Raw genomic sequence first — 21,948 nt, forward strand, 5'->3', positions numbered from 1 at the left:
CTCTGTGCATAAGAGAAGAGTGTAGCATTGCTTATATTTCATCACAGCCTGTTCTAAAGTTGCGTCCTTATGATGAACTCATAGCTTTAATCCTGTGGAACAGCTCATGTAACTTTCCTGTGAGAGCCATCATCCTGTGCAAAGAGACAAAAGAGCTTGAACACCATTTGCAAAACCCTGAAGCCATTTATTGGCCTCAAAATAGCCAGTAACAAGAATACAAGAATTCTTGTATTCTTGAATTCACATCTGAAGAAGTGAGTCTGCGCTCACGAAAGCTCATGCTCAAAACTTTTCTGTTAGTCTATAAGGTGCCACAGGACCCTTCGTTGCTGTTAAAGAATACAAGGAGAATCTGTGAAAACAATTGGACTTGTACTTATTTTGGTTCCTTCTCACTGAAAATATTCAAGTAAAAGATGCAAATAACATTTTAAAAAGGTGTGTGAGCAATTACTCTTTAAACTTAACACTACCATGTTAAAGTGTCTGAACTGAATGCAGCCTGAATTGGCTCTCTGCTGACCTCCTTGGATTTGTTCTAAGACTGTTTGTTTATTTTTAAACTGTTTTTAGGTGATGCTCTTTCAGTTTTTGGCAGATATTCTCTCTTCTGCCACTTGAATTAACAGCTGCATTTAGATGGCCTGCATGCAAGCTTTTCAGGCATAAAAACCTCAAAAGTCACATACATGCCTTAAAAGCACATTAAAAGCAAATATGAATCTCTAGAACAGTGGTGTCTAATTTAGAAATTTAGCCGGGTCAGGCTGCAAAACTACCAGCAACTCACCAGAGCTGCCGCCGCTGGAGATGCATCATGCCGGGAGCCACAGCTGGGGCTGTGCCTGGAGCCATGAGGGCTCTGCAGCTCCAGGATGCAGCTGAAGGAGCAGCCACCCATGCTGCCAAGCTCTTGTCCCTCCAAGTGGTGGGGTGTGTGCATGGAGGGCGCTCTACACGTGTGGCTCTAAGGAGCCACATTTCACCACACTGCAGTGTCCAGTTTGCCCCATGTGGTGAATGGAAAGTGTACTGGATATCACAGTTCTAGAATCTGTAAGGTTGTCTGGTGATTCTGCAGCAGGACTATACACAGTAGCATCATGGCCGGGAGCCTGGGAGCATTTCTGCCCTCCTGTATACCCCCTAAATCACTATCACCCCCTGCACTTCTTGCCCAACCCTTCCAAGAATTCAACAGTGCACACTTTAAAAGCATATACAATATATTATAAAAACAATTGTACCTGCAAAAGCATAAGTTTGAAAGTATGAATAAAGACTAGATTCCTCAGGCAGTTATTTTCAAGGACAATGTTGGCGCAATTGTTTTGGTGCTGTCGGCCAACCTTAGAATTTCAAACTATGGTTTATAAGCAAATGAGCTCTCCCCTTACAGCTAGTGATGAGCTAGGGGACAGGAGGATGGGGAGAAGCTTTCAGGATAAACTGTATTTACACAAACACTTCTACTCTGCCTAGGTACCAACAGACAGAGCTGTGTTGCCCAAATGGTCAATTTTGGTTGGAGCTGGGTCAAAAACCACTAGGTTATGTCCCTTCGGTTGACAATTTGAGAGCTAGGGACTATGAGGTTCAAACTCACGCCCTGATTGTCGGAGTCCTGGATGCATAGGACCTCGTTAATGAATGAGTATGCAGAGAATGCAGAATTGGTCAACATTACGAGTAGTTGATGTGGCAACTCATGGTGCTGGACAGCATCAGTTGAGTCAAAAGACATCTACCTGGAACACAAGACTGGACACTGGCAATGTCAGGAGGAATGAGATGCAGTGCCAATGAGAAACAGTCATGGAAGTAACTCAGATGCATTAGATAATACTATCCATCTGGAAAATAAAACCTGCCCTAAATTCCCAATCACAGAGACAATCTCCTCTCACTGAGGTATTTTCTTTCCACAACCAACTCTCTATGTAACTTTTTATGATGGATGACCTTCCCACTCAAGTTCTTGTGTTATGTGAAAAAGTACAGAGCATTTCTTTATTCACTTTCTCAACACTAGTTAAGTTATTATAGATCTCTAGTTATTACAGATACCTTCTCAGTCATCTCTTCTCTCTTTTCCAAGCTGAAATATCCCAGTCTTTTAATCTGCAAAATGGAATCTGTTCTGCACCCTTAATCATTTTAGTTGCCCTTCTCTGCACCTTTTCCAATTCCAGTACTTTTTTGAGCTGGGATGATCAGAACTGCATATGGTATTCAAGATGTGGACATACCAGGGATTTATATAGTAAAAGTGGGGAAGACCGGTTTGCCAGACTGATTAGCAAAGCCAATGCTGACAAACTACATGAAAGGCTGCAAAATACCAAGCTTCTGGACCGCACTGAGATGCAGAAAGACTTCTAAACCAGTCACCAATGTTCCCTCTAATTTCTTCCACCCATATACGGATTTTTTTCCATCCCTGGCTGGAATAGATTTTTGCATGCACGCAGGCATATATTAACATGCACCACCAGTGGGGACTCTGCTAATCACCTGGGCAGCATTTGAATCTCTCCTGAGTGGCTGCACAAGGGCCCATCTTACAGGGAACACTGCCATTCACTAACAAATCCAATTCAGAAGTACCTAATGAGGCTGTTAAGAATGATGGAGACGCAACACAGTTTATGTAAACAAACATGGCTGTTACATCATGTTTTCTATTTAAGCAACAGATATCAAACGCTACAAACTGGAGGCCAATGTTAAGTGCATTGCCATTTGTTAATCCTGAAGTTGGATACTGGTTCCTAACAAGACAGGCAAATACTGATTATTTGCAAGAAACTCAGCTTGATGGCTAGAAGCATGCAGTGCAACGGTGGAAGACTCAGCAGCTGAAAAAGCTAAGAACTCTCTCACCAGTCAAAAAATGTGCATGCAAGGCTGATGAACACACTGATTCAAATGGGCATCAAATACTAAGTTGTTGTGTGTACGTTATCTTGATGTCAGTGGTAGGCCAACAGATGCACTTCTAGATGTTCAGGTTACAGGAAGACACATCAGCTGCATCTGTGACAGATGTCAGCTGCAAACATCTGTGAAAGACAGCTGAATATAAGCTTCACTCAGAAACAATGTAACCCTACTCTGGTATGAACTCTGCAGAGGCCAAAAAGCACCAGTATGAACTGCAGAAACTTCAAAAGGAGATTTAAAAAGGCATACATTTAAGGCCTTCATTATATTTTCTTCTTCTTTCAGGTAACGTCCAAAAATACTGAATATCTTAGAAAAAACATAAGATACACCGCGACTGAAGTTCAAATTAGTCCAACCTGGAAAATCTCATTGGCTTTTTCAAAAGCGATCCTTGAACATTGTGTTAAAATTATTGCCACCATTATTGCTGGCTTTGGAAAGTCTCTACCAAGATGGGACAGACCTAAGCAGTGGATTACTTTTGCTAAGTTCAGAGAAGACTATCACCATTCTCTCTCCAGTAAGTCTACTGCTGAAATCTCTCAGCTCATGAAAAAATGTAACCCAGGAATCTAATACTACAGTAGTAGATCTTTGTCCAGCAATAGAAGCTACACTTGGATGAATGAGAGAGATATCCACTGAAAATGTAATGGAAGAAGCAAAAACTACAGTCCAGATGGTTGACTGCATCCACAACAGCAACTTAGGGCTCGTACTCACTCTCTATGTAGCTTTTACAGATGTCTGTCTCATAAACCACTGACAGCTGAGTAGAACGAGGTGTACTACCAGCAACTGGGCTTCTGTGTGATCAGGACCAAATAGAGAATTTGAACACAGAATAGAATACTATATGAAGACAATGAAGATTTGACCTCAAATTCTTCTTTATCATCACTATTGTTTCTAGTCCATGTTTGTACTACATTCTCCTGGGATGAAAGAAGTAGGAATTCAACTCTTGCAATGCCTGCTTGCTCTGAGAAGAGCAGTGTCTTCAAATAGAAGGTCCTGAAGGAACCAAGGACATCTGGGCATGACTGTAGCAGAAACCATAGACCTAGACACTGAGCTACATCCAGGGCATCCTTGGTTATAAAGGCCTTTACCAGTGCAGAGAACCGCCTCCTGGTCTCCTGGGGAAGCACGACCAGAATTTAAGCATCAAGCCACAGACAATGAATTACTACCTCTCCAGCAAGGCCTGGTGGTTGGAGACATAAACCTGCAAACCCCTGTAAAGTGAATCTTTCTATTTATTGCCCTTGCCCATCCCCCTTGTTGACAGCCAAGACCATCAGGGACTCAGGAGGGGGACTGGAGTACAAATACTCTTACTTTTGAGAAGGAACAAAATATTTCTAGTTTCTCTCTCCCTCTCTCTTATTTATTTATTTATGTTTTGAGATGGAAGACAGGGAGGAGGGGGTTTGCTATAGGGCTTTAACAGGTCCTATGATGGTATATTTAAGAAGAGCCATCATCAATGGGTCCAGCAATGTCAAAATATTGACTCGAATGAGGAAGGGTTCTTTAACTACCTTCACTTCCCACCTGAGATTGGACGTCAGTCTTTTCAAAAGCTCTTGTTGACTTCTGAATTTATCACAGAGAGATGACATGCCCAGCCTAACACTGCCTCATCCAGAGAAGAGGATGAGCAGGCCTGCACGAACAAGGCAGATCCGCTGCTTCTGCTCTCGTTCTGTCCCAAGGATCAATATTGGAGCCAGGTCAGATGCTGCTTTACAGAATGAAAGTGCTCTCCTCTCTGTGACCACCAAGTATTAGCACCTGGAAGGGAATCCCTGTACTGAGGGGAAAAAAAAACATGATTTCCAAAGGGACTAACGGTATCAACACAGGCGAGTGTCCCTTGTGCCAAGCGTTTGGGCTACCCCTGCACACAGATCCACAACTAGATAAGGCTGGTACGGAAGTACTGAGAACAGTCCCTTATCTGGGGATATGGCTCCACTTCTGAGTCCAACAATGATCCTTCCCCCATGCACCATAGAAAAATGATACCACTCAGTGCTGAAGAATTCCAGCAAGTCAGGGAGAACTGCACTGTGGCCAGCAAGGTTATTTTACAATACCAAAGAGGAGATCAGGGCAATATGCTCCATTTTTTGCAACCTGGCACTGACATTGCTGACTCTTGTACCGTCATCAACAGCAATACCAAAAGCATCATCAAGTCCTTGTCTGGAACAAATACCGTTGGCGAGGACTCCACCATGATCCTGCTGGTCTCTCTGGAGCACGAGGTTGATTCAGGACCAGACTCAATGAAGACTGCATACAGGATGGTGTTAATGGTATCGCCCTCAGAGCAAGGGCAGATGAATGGCCAAACTTAGGTCACACTATACTGTACTCCCCACATTTGACTTCCTCCAGCATGGGGGAACACCCCACCTTAGCCATCTGTTCTTTTCTCTTCCACACTGGTGAGGGGGAATGGTGCAGAGACTCTCATGGTGGGAGGAGTGTTCTGCACTGACACTAATGTACTTGGTGCTGAGTCAGATTGGCGTGGCTATGAAAAGAGTTGGAGTGCTAGGGGAAGGAAAGGAGCACATTCAACTTTGTCTTCTGGCTTCTCTCAGTACAGGCCTGGAAGTCCTGGCAGACCTAGCAGCAATCCCTGATACAAGTTTCTCCCAGGCACCTCAGACTACTGGAAGGAAAGCTGGTCAGAGACATAGGTTTGCAGGAGGAGGTGTGGGGCTTGCGACTGAGAACAAGGCATGCAGTAGCGACTGGTGCAGAGGTTTCAGAGCGGGACACCCACCACGTGCCCCTGCCTTGTCCATGTTCCACCCACTTCCTGCAGAAGAGACACGGTGCTGACGGTGATTTTGTTTGTGATTTTTAAATGAAGGCTGGACATTTTTCTAAAAGATATGCTCTAGAACTATTTTGAGGAAGCTTATTTTAGGGCTCTACCAAATTCACAAACATGAAAAATGTGTCAGACTGTGAAAGCAGAACTTTTGTTTACTTTTACCCTATACTACAGGGATTTCATGGGAGACACCAGCATTACTCAAATTAGGGGTCGTGACTCAAAAAGGAGTTGCAAGAAGGAAGGGCGACAAGATTATTTTAGGGGGTCATGGTATTGCTTCCCTTCCTTCTGCTTTGCCTTCAGAGCTGGGTGGCTCAAGAGTGGTAGCTGTCCGTCGATGCCTAGCTCTGAAGACAGGGCCCCTCAGCAGCAGAGTGGAAGTAAGAGTGGAAATACCATGCCCATGCCACCCTTATTTCTGCATTGTTGCCTTCAGATTTGGATATCCAGAGAGAGTGGTAGTTACCGACTGAGGAGCCAGCTCTGAACATTAGATACCACCCAAGAAGCTTAAACTATTTTTAAATTTTTTTTTTCCCCCCACTGCTTTATCATAAGCCTTTGGAAGCTTAACACAGATGTTGCTCTACCCCTTTGCCTCTCAACACCATGTATGCCTCATGGTGTACTATGTGGTTTCTAGAATTTATTAGAAGAACAGCAGGAGTCAAAAAATGTGTTAAAACTTACCTAAAGGGCAGTAAAACAAAAATTAGGGAAGGTCAAATGTGGGATTAAATAATTTAAATGTAATGCATAACAAAAACACAACTCAAATGATACTAAATCAAAGACACACACAAATCCCAACTACAAAATAATTGTTCTCTGTAGAGAGTCATGCAGAACCTGCAAGGCCAGAGTGAAGCATTTTGATGAGAGAGAGACCAGGACTGAAGAAAAAATGGAAATCTCAAATCAGAAGTGTGATCTTAATCTTTAATCCCATAGCAATCATATTTTATTGAAAAGGTTTGTCTACTCTATGGGGTTGCACAATGGGTATTGTGCAGAGGCACTGATTTATGGCTGACTAACTTGACTATACCTTGACTTAGTCTTGGTATGCCCCACAAATGACAATCTTACTACAGAGCATGAGATCCATCATTTGGCAACCATTATGGACAAATTTATCAAATAGGCACTCAATAAATAAAAATGTTAACATATTTTAAAGGAATTAGTCTATTCCAGATAGAAGTCAAAGGGTCTTTTTAGACCTTGATAACAAAAAAGAGTTTAAACACAGGACGTTATGGGACAGCGTATAGCCACACAATAGTGAAGGTTTCAAAGGTGCTTCTGTTTAAAGCAAAATTTTCAAAGAGCTGTACATAATCATCTATGAGAGAAGATTGAAAGAATTGGGTTTGTTCAGTTTAGAAAAAAAGAGATGGCTGAGAGGGGACATGATATGAGCTTTCAAATACCTAAAATGGCGTTACAAGGAGAAAGGAGAAAAATTATTCTCCTTAGCCTCTGAAAATAGGACAAGAAGCAATGGGTTTACATTGTGGCATGGAAGATTTAGATTGGACATTAGGGAAAAGTTTCTCAGCAGAGTGGTTAAATGCTAGAATAAATTGTCCAGGGTGGCTGTAGAATATCCATCATTGGAGATATTTAAGAACAGGTTAGATAAATATCTAACAGGGATGATACAGATAGTGCTTGGTCCTGCGATGAGGGCAGGGAACTAGACTTGATGACCTCATGGTCCCTTCCAGTTTCAGTATTCAATAATTCTGTGCACATGCATAGTCCACAGGCGCAGTCAGATAAGCCTGAAAACTGGTGCAGGTTAAACCTCTAAAAACCAGAATTCTTTAGGCTGGTCCCATCTGTTGGCCAGCAGGACCACAGCTGTTACTGGACAAGAGACCCAGGTTGGGAGATCAGTAAGGGGAGCATGGTTGCCTTGGACAGGGGAGCCCAGTGGGGGCTTGCACCCCTGTCCAGAGGTGACAGCTATCCAGAGCTGGCCTCTGCAGGGCAGGGGCTGCACCCAGAGCCCACAGGGACAGGACTGTGCAGGCAGCCTAGCCTGGGCTGCATAGGTCTCCGTGGGGCTGGGACTGTGCCAGCAGCCCAGTTGGGTCTGCACTAGGCACCCACAGGGCTGGATCTCATTAACAGTCTGGCAGGGGCCTCACCAAGCACCTGCGAGGCGGGGGCTGTGGGGACAGCCTGACTGGTCCAGAGCTGGCCTCTGGGCTGGGGCCGGGGCAGTGTCTGGCACCTCAACCAGAACTGGAGCTGCCTTCTGTAGGGCCCAGGCTGTCAGTCTAGTCAGGGTAGAGCTGGTGCCCACATGGCCAGGGCCATGGCTGGGGTCAGGGCCATGCCCAGCATGGGTCTGTAACCAGCCTCCAGAGCTGGCAGCTGGAGGTGATTGGGTCAATGTCAGCCCAGTGGGGGCCAACATCCAGCAGGAGATAAGGGGGCCCTAGGACTGGAAGTGGGGACAAGGGAGAAGAGAAGCAGGCAGCAGACCTCCCTTTGTCTGGGGCCAGTCAGGTCCCTAGTATGATGGACAAAGGAGGTGCAACCTGTAAACAGTTGGGCCTGGGATAGAACTTGTGGTGCCTAGCTAGGGTCAGAAGTACCTCACATATAGTCCTAACCATAATTTACATCTTTTTTAAAAAGATACGCTTCTATGATGCTTTGTTTTTTAGAGATTTTTTTCCTCACCTTATAGACAGAATCCAAATAAAACAGAGAAATACAAATTATCCATCACCCAAGAGTAAAGATCACTGGACTGGGAGCCAAAACACCAAGAACCTCAAGTCCTTTCCTTTTAATGATTGCTGTCAATGGATGTGTTCACTTCATAATTCTTACTACATAAGGCCTCCTAACCCCACCACAACAGCAGACAACTATTACTCCCTCTCAATTTTTCAAATAAGGTAATGGAGTAGCTATACAAAGTCATATCTTGAAGAACTGTGAAAGAAACAGAAACTAACAGCTCAACAGAGGTAAAGCTGTGAAGCAGCACATTTTGATGGGTTTCCACCCCAGAGAAGGCAACAGTACTCAGTAGTCTATCAGGAAAACCCTTAGGGTTGTGAGGCATGAAACAGAGACAGATCATGTAATTCTCATTTCAAGTGCAATAGTACTGATGACACACAGATGATGTCCTGTGAAATGGAGTGCCCATACATGTCAGTTCCCTATTATTCTAACTTCAGTAAAAATAAAACAGCAAATATGTATCAGAAAATAAAACAACAGCTTGTGACAGTTTAAATAAAATTAAAGAGAACATTCAGGCAATTTTAAAAATCTATTTTCTTGCCTTTAAATTGTTTACTTCCTTGACATCAACATTCTTAGTGGCAGAAACAAGGTGTACTAACTAGGAAATCCAAACGTCAAGTACACCACTGAGTTATATATTTAAAAAAGAAAAAAAACAAAAAAACCTCAAGAATAGATTTATATTTACTGTAGAGTATTTCTGCTAATCTTCTACTATTCCCTCAAAGAAGAAGAGCTGAGTTCAGAAGTATGATTACTACCCGGCCAATCTGTATACACTTTTTTTTCCTTTTGCTAACTTTTGTCTCCATGGATTCAAACTGACCTTTACTTGGCCAGCATGTAGCACGTGAAACACAAAATGTACTTCAACAGAACAATCAAAAACTACATTATTCTTAGTTTCTACAAGCTAAATTTTATTTTTTAATAGCAACTAATAAAAAGCCACACTTTTTTCAACTACAGGTTGAACCTCTGTCTGCCCACTCTTACGTGGCATGATTTTCTGTTAGCAGGATGGATAGCCACTTATTTTGGGTATGGCCAAGTTTCCCATGGTCCCATAAAGTTTGTTTACAGCCAACAGTCCTGGCTCTGTGTTCTTTACTGTTATATAGCTCTATTTTACCCCTAAATGTCTTCTAAGAGCCCAGTAAGCAGTGGGAGTGTTAGTAATGCTGCTAGACAATACTGACCTCCTGCTGTTTGGCAAAGTCTCTGGTTTGGCACCAATCAGGTCCAGAGGGTGCCAGACTAGAGAAGCTCAACCTGTAGTACTTACACTATACTAACATATTACTATTGTTTTGTGAAGTCAGTTTTAGAACCAAACACAGAAACTGCCACCAGATTAACAGATAAAATGAAAAATAATCTTAGAAGTTCTAAGCAGAAATTCTAAGTAGCAGTACAACTGATCAAATACTCCAACAGCTGTACCTGTACTCCATGTTCAGAACCCTTGTTAATGCTGAGTTTTTGTGAATATGGTGGGGGTGTCCAGAGCCCTGAGGGACATGGCAGCTGCTGGAGCTCCTGCCCAGGGCCTCGGAGAAATCAACCACTCACAAAGAACTGAATTCACGAACATTAAATTCACGAATCATGAGACCCTACTGTATAAATTTTCAGATAAAAAACTACATTAAGGTTTGGTCTACACACAGGTTTTTAGACTGCTTTTTTACTGTGAAACCAGTGTAATTAAATCAGCATAAACCATAGTATGAATGCATTTTTATTGGCATAAACATGAGTTAATATAAATAACCTAAACATACAGAATATAACTACTTTTAAAGCGGTATACTGCATCCATCTTTCAGGATTTTACTAACACTGGTTTCAGACTGATTCAGTTATAGTATACATACATTGCACGTATATAAACTCTAAGACTGAATTAAGATGATGCCACAGTAAGCCTATAATGATGGTTACAGGCTTTTTAATATCAGTGGTCCTGATTAGAGAACACTTATTTTTAAAAGGCACACCAACGGAATTTTAGCTATGTTTTTTTTCCTCTCCTGACGTCACCATAAAGCAGAGTTCAGTTTGAGTGATTTCACTATATATTTCCATACCTTAGGAAATGCACAGCACATTTAAGAGTAACCTTTTTCTATATTTCCTGCATTTGTAATGCTTAGTTTCACATAATTACAACATCCCTCTAATGTCACAGTAGTTCAGTTTAAGAACTGAGATGTTAACTGGACTCTGTCTGCAAATTTATTATAAACCACAAGACTTAGATACAACTTTTATTACAACCTAATTTGTTTTATTATAACTTCATTTCTCCAAATATAGCCTACGCACAAGATTCCAAGAAATGTTAACTGTACTGAAAGTTTAAAATCATGTTGTTTCATTATTAAGATAGCTTAAGACTACAGAGACATAAAGATGTTAAATTTCTTAAAAGATGTGAAATTTGGAGAGGATATTCTGTATTTGTCATACCTAACAAAATAATTACTTCCTTCAGTTAAAAATGAAATTTGGTCTTCACTATGGAATTATGATGGGTTACTCTACAAGTAGCACACAAACTAGTTCACAATTGTTGTGTTTCATTCCAAAGACGGTTGCACCTCAGTAGTGAATGAAGTGATTCCAGTGTATAGCAAAAATACATTTCTGTGAAGTTTTTAAATTGCTTGCTTCTTTTTAGATTGATGCCCACTGTACTAATGTGCATTGCTACTTCAAACACCACACACCACAAGGTAGTTTTATTTCTATCAAGCACATAATAAAAATTCAAGTGTTGAATGTCACTTACCGAAGATTCACTATCTCTAACAAGGAAGTCCCCTTCCACTCCCCTCTCATTTAGGGCACATTCTGCTTGATGCCGGGTAACATTCCCATAATACCACTCTCTTCCAGCAAACCGTCCTGTAGAAGATGGCCCTGTATAGCTTATCTGAGGTGGATGGGAAGTGTTAATGGTAGGACCATCGCTTAAGATTACCACATAGTTTTTGGGAACAAGACCAATTTGCCCTCGTGAATTTTTACATTTCCACCATTCTGGGTCATTTTCTGGTTTTTCAATGACTTCCATTGTCTCCCCTTTTTCAAAATTGAGCTCTTCTTCTGTGACAGAGCTGAATGGATACAATGTGTGAACAACATGAAGTACTTTCGAGCTCTGGCCATTACTCATGGATGCGCCTTTCCTTAAACTTAGAAAACTTGGGGAATCTGCAGTTGCTTCCTCAACTTCCTCCACCACATAGTTCGAAGGAAACCAGCCAATCTGTCCATTGTAGCTACCTCTCCACCAGCCGTCACTGCACTTTTCCATAACAATGACTCGGGATCCTTTTACAAGGGACAGCTCATCCTCCCTCTCTGCCACATAGGCAAATTTAACATAGGCTGGGATGTTAAGGTCATAAATCCGGTCTGCACTGCTACCGTTCGATGGATATTCTGCATCTGTACTAGGAGTAGGTGAGGCATCTCGTGCACTTGTCTTCCTTTTTGTTTTACCCAAACCTGTTAAATAAAAAGAGAAGTTTCTAGTAGGCATGCAGTGTGTAAATAGAAAAAAAAAATGAAAAACCCAAACATTTAGTTTCTATAATGTATAACTATACAATTAGCCAACTGATTTTCCTGTCATTAACAAAATGCTTAGACATGTATTTATCACAATGACATTGGAAACAGACTGTCAGAAAATATCAACATTTTAATAATTTAAGAAATTGGTGTTTTTCTATTCATTCAGCTTCTGAATATAAAGCTCTAATTTATTTTATAATGTATGTCTCCACAAAGTCAGTTAGTGAAAACTTAGAAACTCAAAGTGGTGAAAGACACATCATTTATATAATTAGTCCTCTAGGGATGTTATGTCTCCTAAAATCTAATCCATGAATCATATATTTTAACTGTAACTATAAAAACTTAAATTGATTTTGAAAAAGTAACAAAATAGCGCACCGAACAGGTTCCTTCTCAACAAACTACATTCTGCCCCACTTCATTCTTCAGTTTCTAACCAACTTAAGCTGATACGACCTGACAAGTTTACTGATGAATTTTGAACTCAATATATTCTGGTGTTAAAAATGTAACCACCACACTCTCAGGAACAGATACCATATTGAGGAATTATGGCATACAAGTGCATTCTTCGGTATGAGGCCACAGTAACTTCAAATAATCTTCAAATTCTATTATTTTCAAGGCACATACATTTTGGATTACCTTCCATGCTATTCGGGAATAGAAAATATTTAAAAAAGAATCAAGTTGTTTATGTATGTTTAAGGCCTTACATATACATAAACAGACTGGTACAGGAGAGTACTACCTTGATCTTCTGAATTTCACATGATTTGATTAAACTGTTACGTTATTTATTAAGATGGAATTCCAATACGGCACAAGCTAGCCAGCATGCACAAATCAGACACAAGAGTGCTGCCCACACTGGTGCTTCTGTCAGCAAAACTTACGTCAGGCAAGTGTTTCTTTTGTGTCACAACCAACAAAAGTTGTGCTGTCAAAAGTGTTAGTACAGACAAAGCGAAGGGGAATAAAACAAAGGTGATGCAAAAATCTAGTAATTTTTATTTTTCTCTGTACTCCAAGATCCTATATTGAGCGTTATTCAAAAATGAGGGAGCAATTTATCTAAGATGACATGAATATAAACTATGAAACATGCAAAGAAAATGAAAAGTGTGGCATTATTTAAAAAAAGTCTGGTCAGAAATAGCCATACATGTAATTTTGCCATATTTAACTACCAATTTTGTTTGATCACATGCCTGCTTAATCACAAACAGCAATTCCCCAAAAGTGTTTGTCTAGTGCAAATGAACCCACCTGGCATATTCTTACAGCTTATTCTTTTGAGCAATATACATAAATGTGGTTTAGACTACAGCAATATTTTGGCAGCCTCAAAAAGAGAAAGAAATTAACTGATTAAGCTGAGCTAATCAAGATCAAGAGCTATAACTTTGGACTCAGGAAAGTTCCAAGGAGTGCAAAATGCTTCTCTGATCTGTTGCAAGTGGTCAATCATTCCCTGTTAGAGACTGCTCATCCAGCTTTTACATCCTGCTAATCCAATGGTTCCCAAACTTTTCAGCATCACACCCCCGGCTTTTGATTTTTGAGAAACCCTCACACTACCCCCACCTCTTCTTTACCACCATCCAACCCCTCTTAACAAAAAATTCAATTTGTAATTTAAAATAAACACAAAATATTGACATGCAATAATTAAAATTAAAAAAAGCACAAATAGTTTTTCTTGGCCCAAAAATTTAATAAAAACTTAATTTAACATCAGAAACATCAGAAACAAACAAATGTAATGTGCAAGATACTGCTGCATTCTCTTGATAAATTGGGAAATCCTAAGAGACTGACTATGGACCATCCAGGCAAACAGCGCAGGCCTCATCTTGTGGGTGCTAGTCTGGGAAACCATGTGCTAATCCGGGAAACCATGTGCTAATCCTTCGGTAACCTTTTCACTTCAGTTAAAAATGTGTCTGTGCTCCATGGCAAGATAAACCGTACAGTGACCAGCTTATTTTCAGTGATACAACAGGAAAACAGCACTTTTACTCTTTGGGCAAACTCCAGTAGTAAATTGGCTGAAGTCCAATCTCTCATGAAGAAGTCCAGTCTCAGCTATTTAGATGAAACTGTCAACCAAAAGACGTGGATATAAGAATTAAGTAAAGTTAATTAGCGAGGTTACGTACAAGCCTAAAGTAATGACCTCATTACTTTTTCATGCACAAAGGTAATGACTGAGATGTGATTTTAAAAACAAACAAAAACCACCACAACAAAAAAAATCCACCCTACTAGCTGAGATTTCAAATATTTACCCCCTACTAGCTCAAGGAAACCTCCATTTCTGGTCTGAAAGCACAGGAAAACTTATTTGAAAATGTCCTTTCTTGGTCTAAAGGTCTAAAGATCCAGAACAGTAAGTATTCTTCTCTATGCAGCCTTGGAGGCAGACCAAATCTGTCAGAGGAAGTGTGACTGAAGCTGAAGAGAAACCACTTGCCAAGAGACTTCCATAAACTTGGAAAAAACAAGCACTCTAAGGAAAACCAAGAACTAAGACTAAATAGGACAGTCCTACTGTATGGCAACAAATGTAATAAATGACAAACTGGCTATCAATTAATGATACACTTGAGTCTTCTTAATCCTCCTGGGAAACAGGCTATGCCAGATTATGGAAGTTTCCGGATCATGGGTGTTAACCATAATGAAGGGTAAACAAAGTCTTATTACTAAAGCTTTTGTATATACAAATTAGAGTACATGACATGTATAACACGTCATAAGATAAATCCTTAATGAACTGTATTTAAACTGCCATTTTGATTTCATCATGTGTTGGTAATTAAGCAGAAAGCCACTAATTGTACAGAACAGTGCTCTGCTATTTCTTATGTTTACAAGTTAAATTTGTGGTAGGCAGTAAACTTTTGCATGCTTTGGAACTAGCCAGCAATTGTATAACCTCTTCAACTAGCCATCCTTAAAACTGAGAAATTCTGAAGCAGCATCTGCCTGTTTTCCTTCATGGTATGCCAACAACAAGATGATCAGCACGAATTGATGGTATTAAAACAGTTACACAGCATTTGAATTCCCTGAAAGGCTTTAAGTGAGCTTTCATCTCTTACTCTCATTGCACAGGCTTGCACTGTGCTTAAGTCAATTTAGAAATATACAACCATATTTGAATGCATTTTAATGTTGCCCATATGGATGAAGCTGCTAAAAATTATACACAAAACTAATCTCATAGTTGAAGCACACAATGCTACATTAGATTTAGAGAGGGATAACGCTGAACTACATTGTACACAATGCTCTCTGAATCTAAATTAGTAGCAGAGGGTATAGACATTTTCATCTGAATTTTCCACCAATCACAGCCTAATATCTCAATCTAATGCAGAAAGGCACTATTGAGCCAACATTTTTTTTTCCTATTACTGATTTCATCAAATCTAGTTTTATACATTGATTTGAGTCACTATGACACATTTGTACCCTTTCTGAATTCCTTGGGAAGTTTAGAAAAATAAATTATGAAGATTTTTATTCAGCAATGAACACTTTCAACAAAGGTGCAACACCGAAATTTTATGAGAACTCTGTTCTGAGATAGTCTTCCTGAAACATAAACATTCCACCAGCTTTAAACTGGACTGCAAGATAAAAGAACTGTTTCAAAAATATTCAATCTCGGCCTGACAGCTGTATTTCCTAATATCACAATTGCATTATGTATTTTTGTCATTCTACCTACATCAGCGGCTTCAGGTGAATGCACATTCAGTGTGTTAAAACCAATAAATATCACCACATTCTACAATGGGAAAAGAGTGTTTGAATGGGCTCACAAAATTTAACATTAATAGTGACATGCATGTAAATTAGATTTTTCTTCGATTATAAACAAGTTTGCGCATCACAAAGCCAGAAAACAAAAAGGCAGTCGTCTTGTAGCACTTGAAAGACTAACACAATAATTTACTGGGTGATGAGTGCTACATGCAGTGTAAAGTGCTACATGACTGCTTTTTTGTTTTGTGACTATATAGACTAACACAGCTACCCCTCTGCAACTATTCATGAAAGCCAGAAAAAGCATTCCTAAAAGGAAGAGCTTTGCTTGCAATGAAAGCTCACATTAAAATTACATTTTAATATTCATGCTGTTGGTATAATGATTTAGTTGATAATAAATAAATGTCTCAAGTGTTTATTTTCATATATTCTTTTGGTTTTAATGTGACCCTGTGGGTGAGTAGTTACTTTGTGGGCCTGGAGCTCAGGCCTCTAACCAAAAAGTGGTGTGGGCCTATGTCATTTTCTGAGGGGGCCTGGCCTTACATAATACAGTATGTGTACCATTTCAGGGGGCACCTAAGCCGGCTTCCCTCTGATTACTGCTAAGGGAAAATCTTCCAGTACAGGTATATGGGATGGGCATCTACAACTGCCCTGAATGAACATGAGCAATCACTCAAAAGAGAACAAGCTACTGCTTGCTGGTCCTTGACATGCATATGCTGCTGTTGCCTATGCCAGCCCAGGGCATTTTACTCCTGGGCTACGTCTACACTAGTGAGATCTTTTGGAGAAGCTGGTGCTTTTGAAAGAGGAAGGGGAGCATCCGCACACAAAATGCGTTTTCTGAAAGTAAATGAGAAGAATGCGGTGCTTCTTTTGAAGGCACTCTTCTGCTCCTGGATCAAGAAGAGTGACTACATAGGAAAGTGTCTTTCGGAAGTGTGTGCGCGCGCAGATGTTCTGGAGAAACCCTGCCCCCCGCCCCCCCTTTTTTTTTTTTTTTTTTTTTTTTTTTTGTAAAAATGAGTCCATCATGGCACCAGCCAGCTGAAGCATGGAGATGCCCTGGCCAATACCCTAAGAGTTCTATGCTTCCTGTGTCCAGCTGCTTTTAAAGCCACAGGGAGCCAGAAACCCCATGGCAGGAGAGTATGGCTAGAGCAGGGACATGAGCTGCCCAATACCACACTCTCAGAACATACCCCAGACTGGACACTTCCACCCAAACCCCACAACGTCCAGCAACCCTGTGAAACCCAGCCCCCTCCCCTCCGACCCCGGGAGCCAGACTAGGGGTCCCAGGATCACACCCAGGACAAAAGATGGAGGGCCCCCTCATGGATTGAGTTTGATCTCTGTCTGGGACCTTGACAGGATGAGGATGTGCTGAGGGTGACAACAGGCAAGAGGCGAAACCCCCCTGCCTTTGTCTGGCTGGCCTCCAGCTTGGGCACCCAGGGACACTCTGCCCAGAGCCAGGAGCAAGGGCACTCCAGAAGTTAAAGAACTGAGGAATGGGTATGTCCAGGCAAGGGACATGGCCAGGTGCTATGGGGCAGGAGCCTCCACCTGCCCCTTCTGAGAGCTCCACAGCCTCAGCAGGGGCAAGGACAACTTCCCCCCCCAGCACTGTCCTCGACATCATGGTGGATGAGCAGGACCCTGAGGCAGAGGTGGAGGGGCGGCTGGGACCCTCCAGCAGGACCAGCCTCCTGGAGCCAGGGCCACCTTTGGACGAGGAGGACTCGAGCAATGCAACATTGGTGACTGCCATCTCCTCGGGTTTGTCCTGCCAGGCAACACTGAGCAGGGCATCCTTGGACCCTGTTGAGGGACCCTCCAGTACGTACCCAGCGTGTCACACAACCCTGGGCAGAGGGAGTGCCGCCCATCTCTGCCACAGCTGGAAGCAGGCCAGCCACACGCCTGACGACCCCAGTCAAGACACATGCCAGAAGGCCATGCCTCCCATCTTATGGGAATGGACACAGGCGATACTCAGCATCCGCTCTCCCGGAAAGCGCCACGAGTTGCATGCACAGGGAAGAGGTGGGGGGAGGGACAGACTGCACCTAGCATGTGCCCCACCCATGTGAGGACCCTTCAGTGCCTGGGAACCCCCACGGCTGCTGGGCCATTGGACAGGGTCCGGAGGGTGGGGGGCTGCTGCCCACAGGGGTGGGAGGCATGACTCTCAGGGCTCTGGTACGGGACAGATGTTTTTTTCTCTCTCTCCCCTGCCATCCTTACAGATGTGCTGTCCAAAGGGTGGGTGATCCTTGTCCAGTTCATGGAGCGGGGAGTCTACCAACGACAGCCAAGAGGCCTGGGGTACCCTTGCTACTGGTGTCCCAATGGGCCAGTGCCCAGGCTTGGAGGCGTGCTGCAGACGCTAATCCTGCCTATGCAGATGCCATCCACCACCAGACTGACGTGGTGGAGGAGGCAGACATGCCATGGTGGCAGGGGGCCTGGACTGAACTCATGGGCAACTTCAGGGACATCACAAGCATCTTGAGGGAGCATGAAAGTATTTTTGCTTGGAAAACAAATTCAGACTGGAAATCTCACAAACTGCTTTTTCACAAGATCTCCAGAACTTTCTGGTTTAGGCTGGGCTAGAAATACAATAAAAATAACCGCTGGCATATTTCAGTACACTTTCCAGCTCATGCCACAAATCACAGCAAGATAGAAAAACTGTAAGAAATCAACAAAGCAAGTGAAGTCTTTCAAAGCTCAAAGAAAGACTTTTACTTTTTGTTTGAACTTATGCACCTGTTGATAATCAGGATCTGTGACAAGCCAATCAGCCAGTGACTGGTACTTAGATACCATGCCATAAGCTGATGTTTTTAAACTAGGAAGTTACCATTAATAGAACTGGCTTAACTGTTCAGTCACTTCCTAGCAATCAAGCGAGTGGGAGGGATTAATAAATCTTTAACTTTCATTTTTTAATATTCCATTGTATTGGATAAATGATTCTGTAATGGAAAAGGAAATTTAGCAGAATAGCCATAATAATGTACAAACCAACTAAGACAGTGTCATAATTTATGTCTATGTACTTAAGAGAACAAATATGTAATCATGTACCCCTGAGGGGGAAAAAAAGGTATTTTGCTCTATCTGGTCAAAATATCCCTGCTACTTTTGGAAGACTGCATTAATAACTAGAGTCAGGATATCCCTGCTCCTGAAGTTATAGCAGAATGAACACCAAGTGATGTGTTTCCTGGAAAGGAAAAAATTTAATCACTTCAAGAGCTGCTTTTAGAAGATTAAAATACACTGTTAAGTAATAATTGTGCTGATACATTTTTGGCATTTTTCCTCCCCTAGTCTCATTAACAGATGCATTTGTATGAAAAGGCAACTTTGTTTTGGAGTTCTCTATGCTCGTGTTTCTTAAATCTCACTTGAAGTCATTATCATTGTAACAACAGTTAGTTGCTCCAAAGACAAATTAAAAAAAATTACAAATGACTAGGTTTCAAGTAAAGCAAAAACAGTGGGAGCAGATGAATTCTAAAGTAGCAAAGATCCTCTTATGTAAATATGTTTAATAACAAGTTGTTGTACAAAGATCATTTAATTTGAGGGACACCCTTCAATATTTCTCTCTTTAAATTTTCCCCTTACAGCATTGGCACCTCTACTTCACAGGCACATACAGGGGGCTGGCACCATTTGAGGAGCTACAACAGAAGGGCCAACAGCAGATTCTTGTAGGCTCCAAGACCCTCACAGCATCAAATCAAAGTCCTTTCACTAGGCTGACTCTGGAGGCTCTCAGAACCTATGATTCCCATAGCACTGAGATACTCTGTTGCCCCTGAGGAGACAGCTACACTAAAAAAAACTTCAACTTAATTAGTAACAGAGAGATAGCAGTGCTAGTCTGTACACTATCAAAACAAAAAAGCAGTCCAGTAGCACTTCAAAGAGTAACAAAATAATTTATTAGGTGATGTGCTTTCGTGCGACAGACCCACTTCTTCAGAACAGCTTCTGAGTAGTTCAAACTATTTTCTCGAACGTGGATTGCCTTGCATATGTCAACACACATTTTCATTTGTATCTTACAGTCAATGCATCTCACTGTGTTAGGTTCTTCTGGTGTGCCTCAGGTTCCACAGGCCGTGACTAATTTAAATATTTGTGTGTTATCTGGAATAGTTTAAATAAACCATTACTTTGCTAAAACATACTAACTTTCCCCATACAAAAGTCACAATTTTACATCACGATGCATAAAAGGGAAGTGTTTGAATAACGTATAACTGAGGTAAGAAATTTATTGCTCACGCACCACCCCAAACTGAAATCTGCCTGTGCAAAACAGATTGAGTGAATGATACACAAAGTAGTTATAGGAACAGAATCAAACAAATTCCAGGCAAAAAATAAACCTAACCCAGGCCCTCTGGCTGGTGGGAAGAATGTTTGAAGGCCTAATCAAAAATCTGTCTCTAAGAATTCATATCTACAGAAAAATATAGAATGTAAGGTTAAAGGAGAGGGAAAATAGCTTACATGATACCTTGAAATGTTAACGAAAATACTTTCAATGTTCATTTTAACAAAAACCTCACAGGAGACTGAATTGGCTTAAAAACATATGCTTAAAATATCACAAGTCTGCCCTGAACATATTAAAAACTATTATTTTTAATAAGTATTAGAGAGATTAGTTATAAAACCACTTTTTGCATTTGATAAAAATAAATTTCTCCAGTCGTCTGTGTGGGTCTTTAAAAAAGCAGTACATATGCATTTTTAATAGTTAGCTCAGGAGCAGTCGTATTACCTGAAACTACCTTCAACTTTTTTAAAAATACCAGATTTCAATGTTACGGTATCCACATCTCTTCCATTTCCATGTTCTATAAAATCAGTTTCTCTAAAAGTAGTAAATACAATGTGTGTAATCCACAGACCCATCCCTAGATGTATGCAGCTGTATAGAGCACTGCTAAATTTGGGACACCACTTTGCCCCAAAGTACGTAATACCCCATATGCTGTCCCTATGTATGCCTACCATAGATGGAGAATAGTGCTGCCTCAAGCACCCTCAATCCCTGGCTTCCACTCTGCCTCTTGGTCCAGTCCCCCAGACCCTCAGCTCCTGCTCTGCCTCCCAGCTCCAGCAGCTGAATCCCTCAGCACCCCCCACACCCTGACTACCTTTCCTGGTTCATTGTCCCCAATCTCCTGGCCCCCTCCTCTGCCTCCTGTAGCTGCAGCTCTGGTGGGCTCCACCATTCCAACTTACACCTGGTCCCTCACCAGCCTCCCTATCCTGCAGAGTTGTTGCCCATCTCTTCTCTGGGGGCAGGAGGGGGACCAGGTGCTTGGGCTGTGCGGGGCACTTTAAGTCAAAAGGATGGTCCCAGTAATCCGTATATGCGAAATGGTAGCAAAAGCTGTTGAGTAAATGGAACCTGTTTTTCTCCCTCCCTATGACAAGATTTGACTAATAATTTGCCTTTTTCCCCCCCTTTGGTTCTTATACATGAATAGATTCATCTTTCATAGTGGTTCAGAATAGTTAATTGATAACAGAATTATTGATTTATCCATTTTCTTATGTACTGTTAAGCAAGTCATCTAGAATAGCTGTAAATCAACTAAAATTAATATAAGTTTGATAATCAAATAGATACCTGTGGCCAAAAACAAACACATAAAATATAGTAATAGGTACTGTTTGACATATAATCTCTATATTTACATACAAGAGGATTTACCCAGCATGGCTTGGGTCCTTGTGTGGGCTCAGGGTAAGGGGCTGGGGAGTCAGGGTGGGGGAGCTGGGGGCTGAACCAGGCTGGGATAGGAAAAGGGGAGGCTTAATGGGGCCACCCATGGTGGGGAGGGTTGCACTGCAAAAGGTGATGGCAGCTCCCTGGGCTCTGTTGCCTGGTTGGCACCTCCTCCTGCGGGGGACAGAGGCTGCTCTGCCTGTCTGGTGGCTCCTCCAAGGGT

The 21,948-nt window shown here is 41.7% G+C and overlaps 1 protein-coding gene across 2 annotated transcripts in view; it reads right to left on the minus strand.

Moving 5' to 3' along the window:
* Positions 1–21,948, minus strand: part of NCK2 (NCK adaptor protein 2) — a 165,738-nt gene that overhangs the window by 8,717 nt on the left and 135,073 nt on the right. For both annotated transcript variants that reach the window (XM_074983257.1, XM_074983256.1), the window contains one exon: positions 11,376–12,097. In XM_074983257.1, coding sequence (XP_074839358.1) covers positions 11,376–12,097 — 722 coding nt within the window. The remainder of the gene's footprint in view (positions 1–11,375; positions 12,098–21,948) is intronic.

Source organism: Carettochelys insculpta, chromosome 1, assembly GCF_033958435.1.
Source record: "Carettochelys insculpta isolate YL-2023 chromosome 1, ASM3395843v1, whole genome shotgun sequence".
Taxonomy (NCBI): Eukaryota; Metazoa; Chordata; order Testudines; family Carettochelyidae; genus Carettochelys; species Carettochelys insculpta.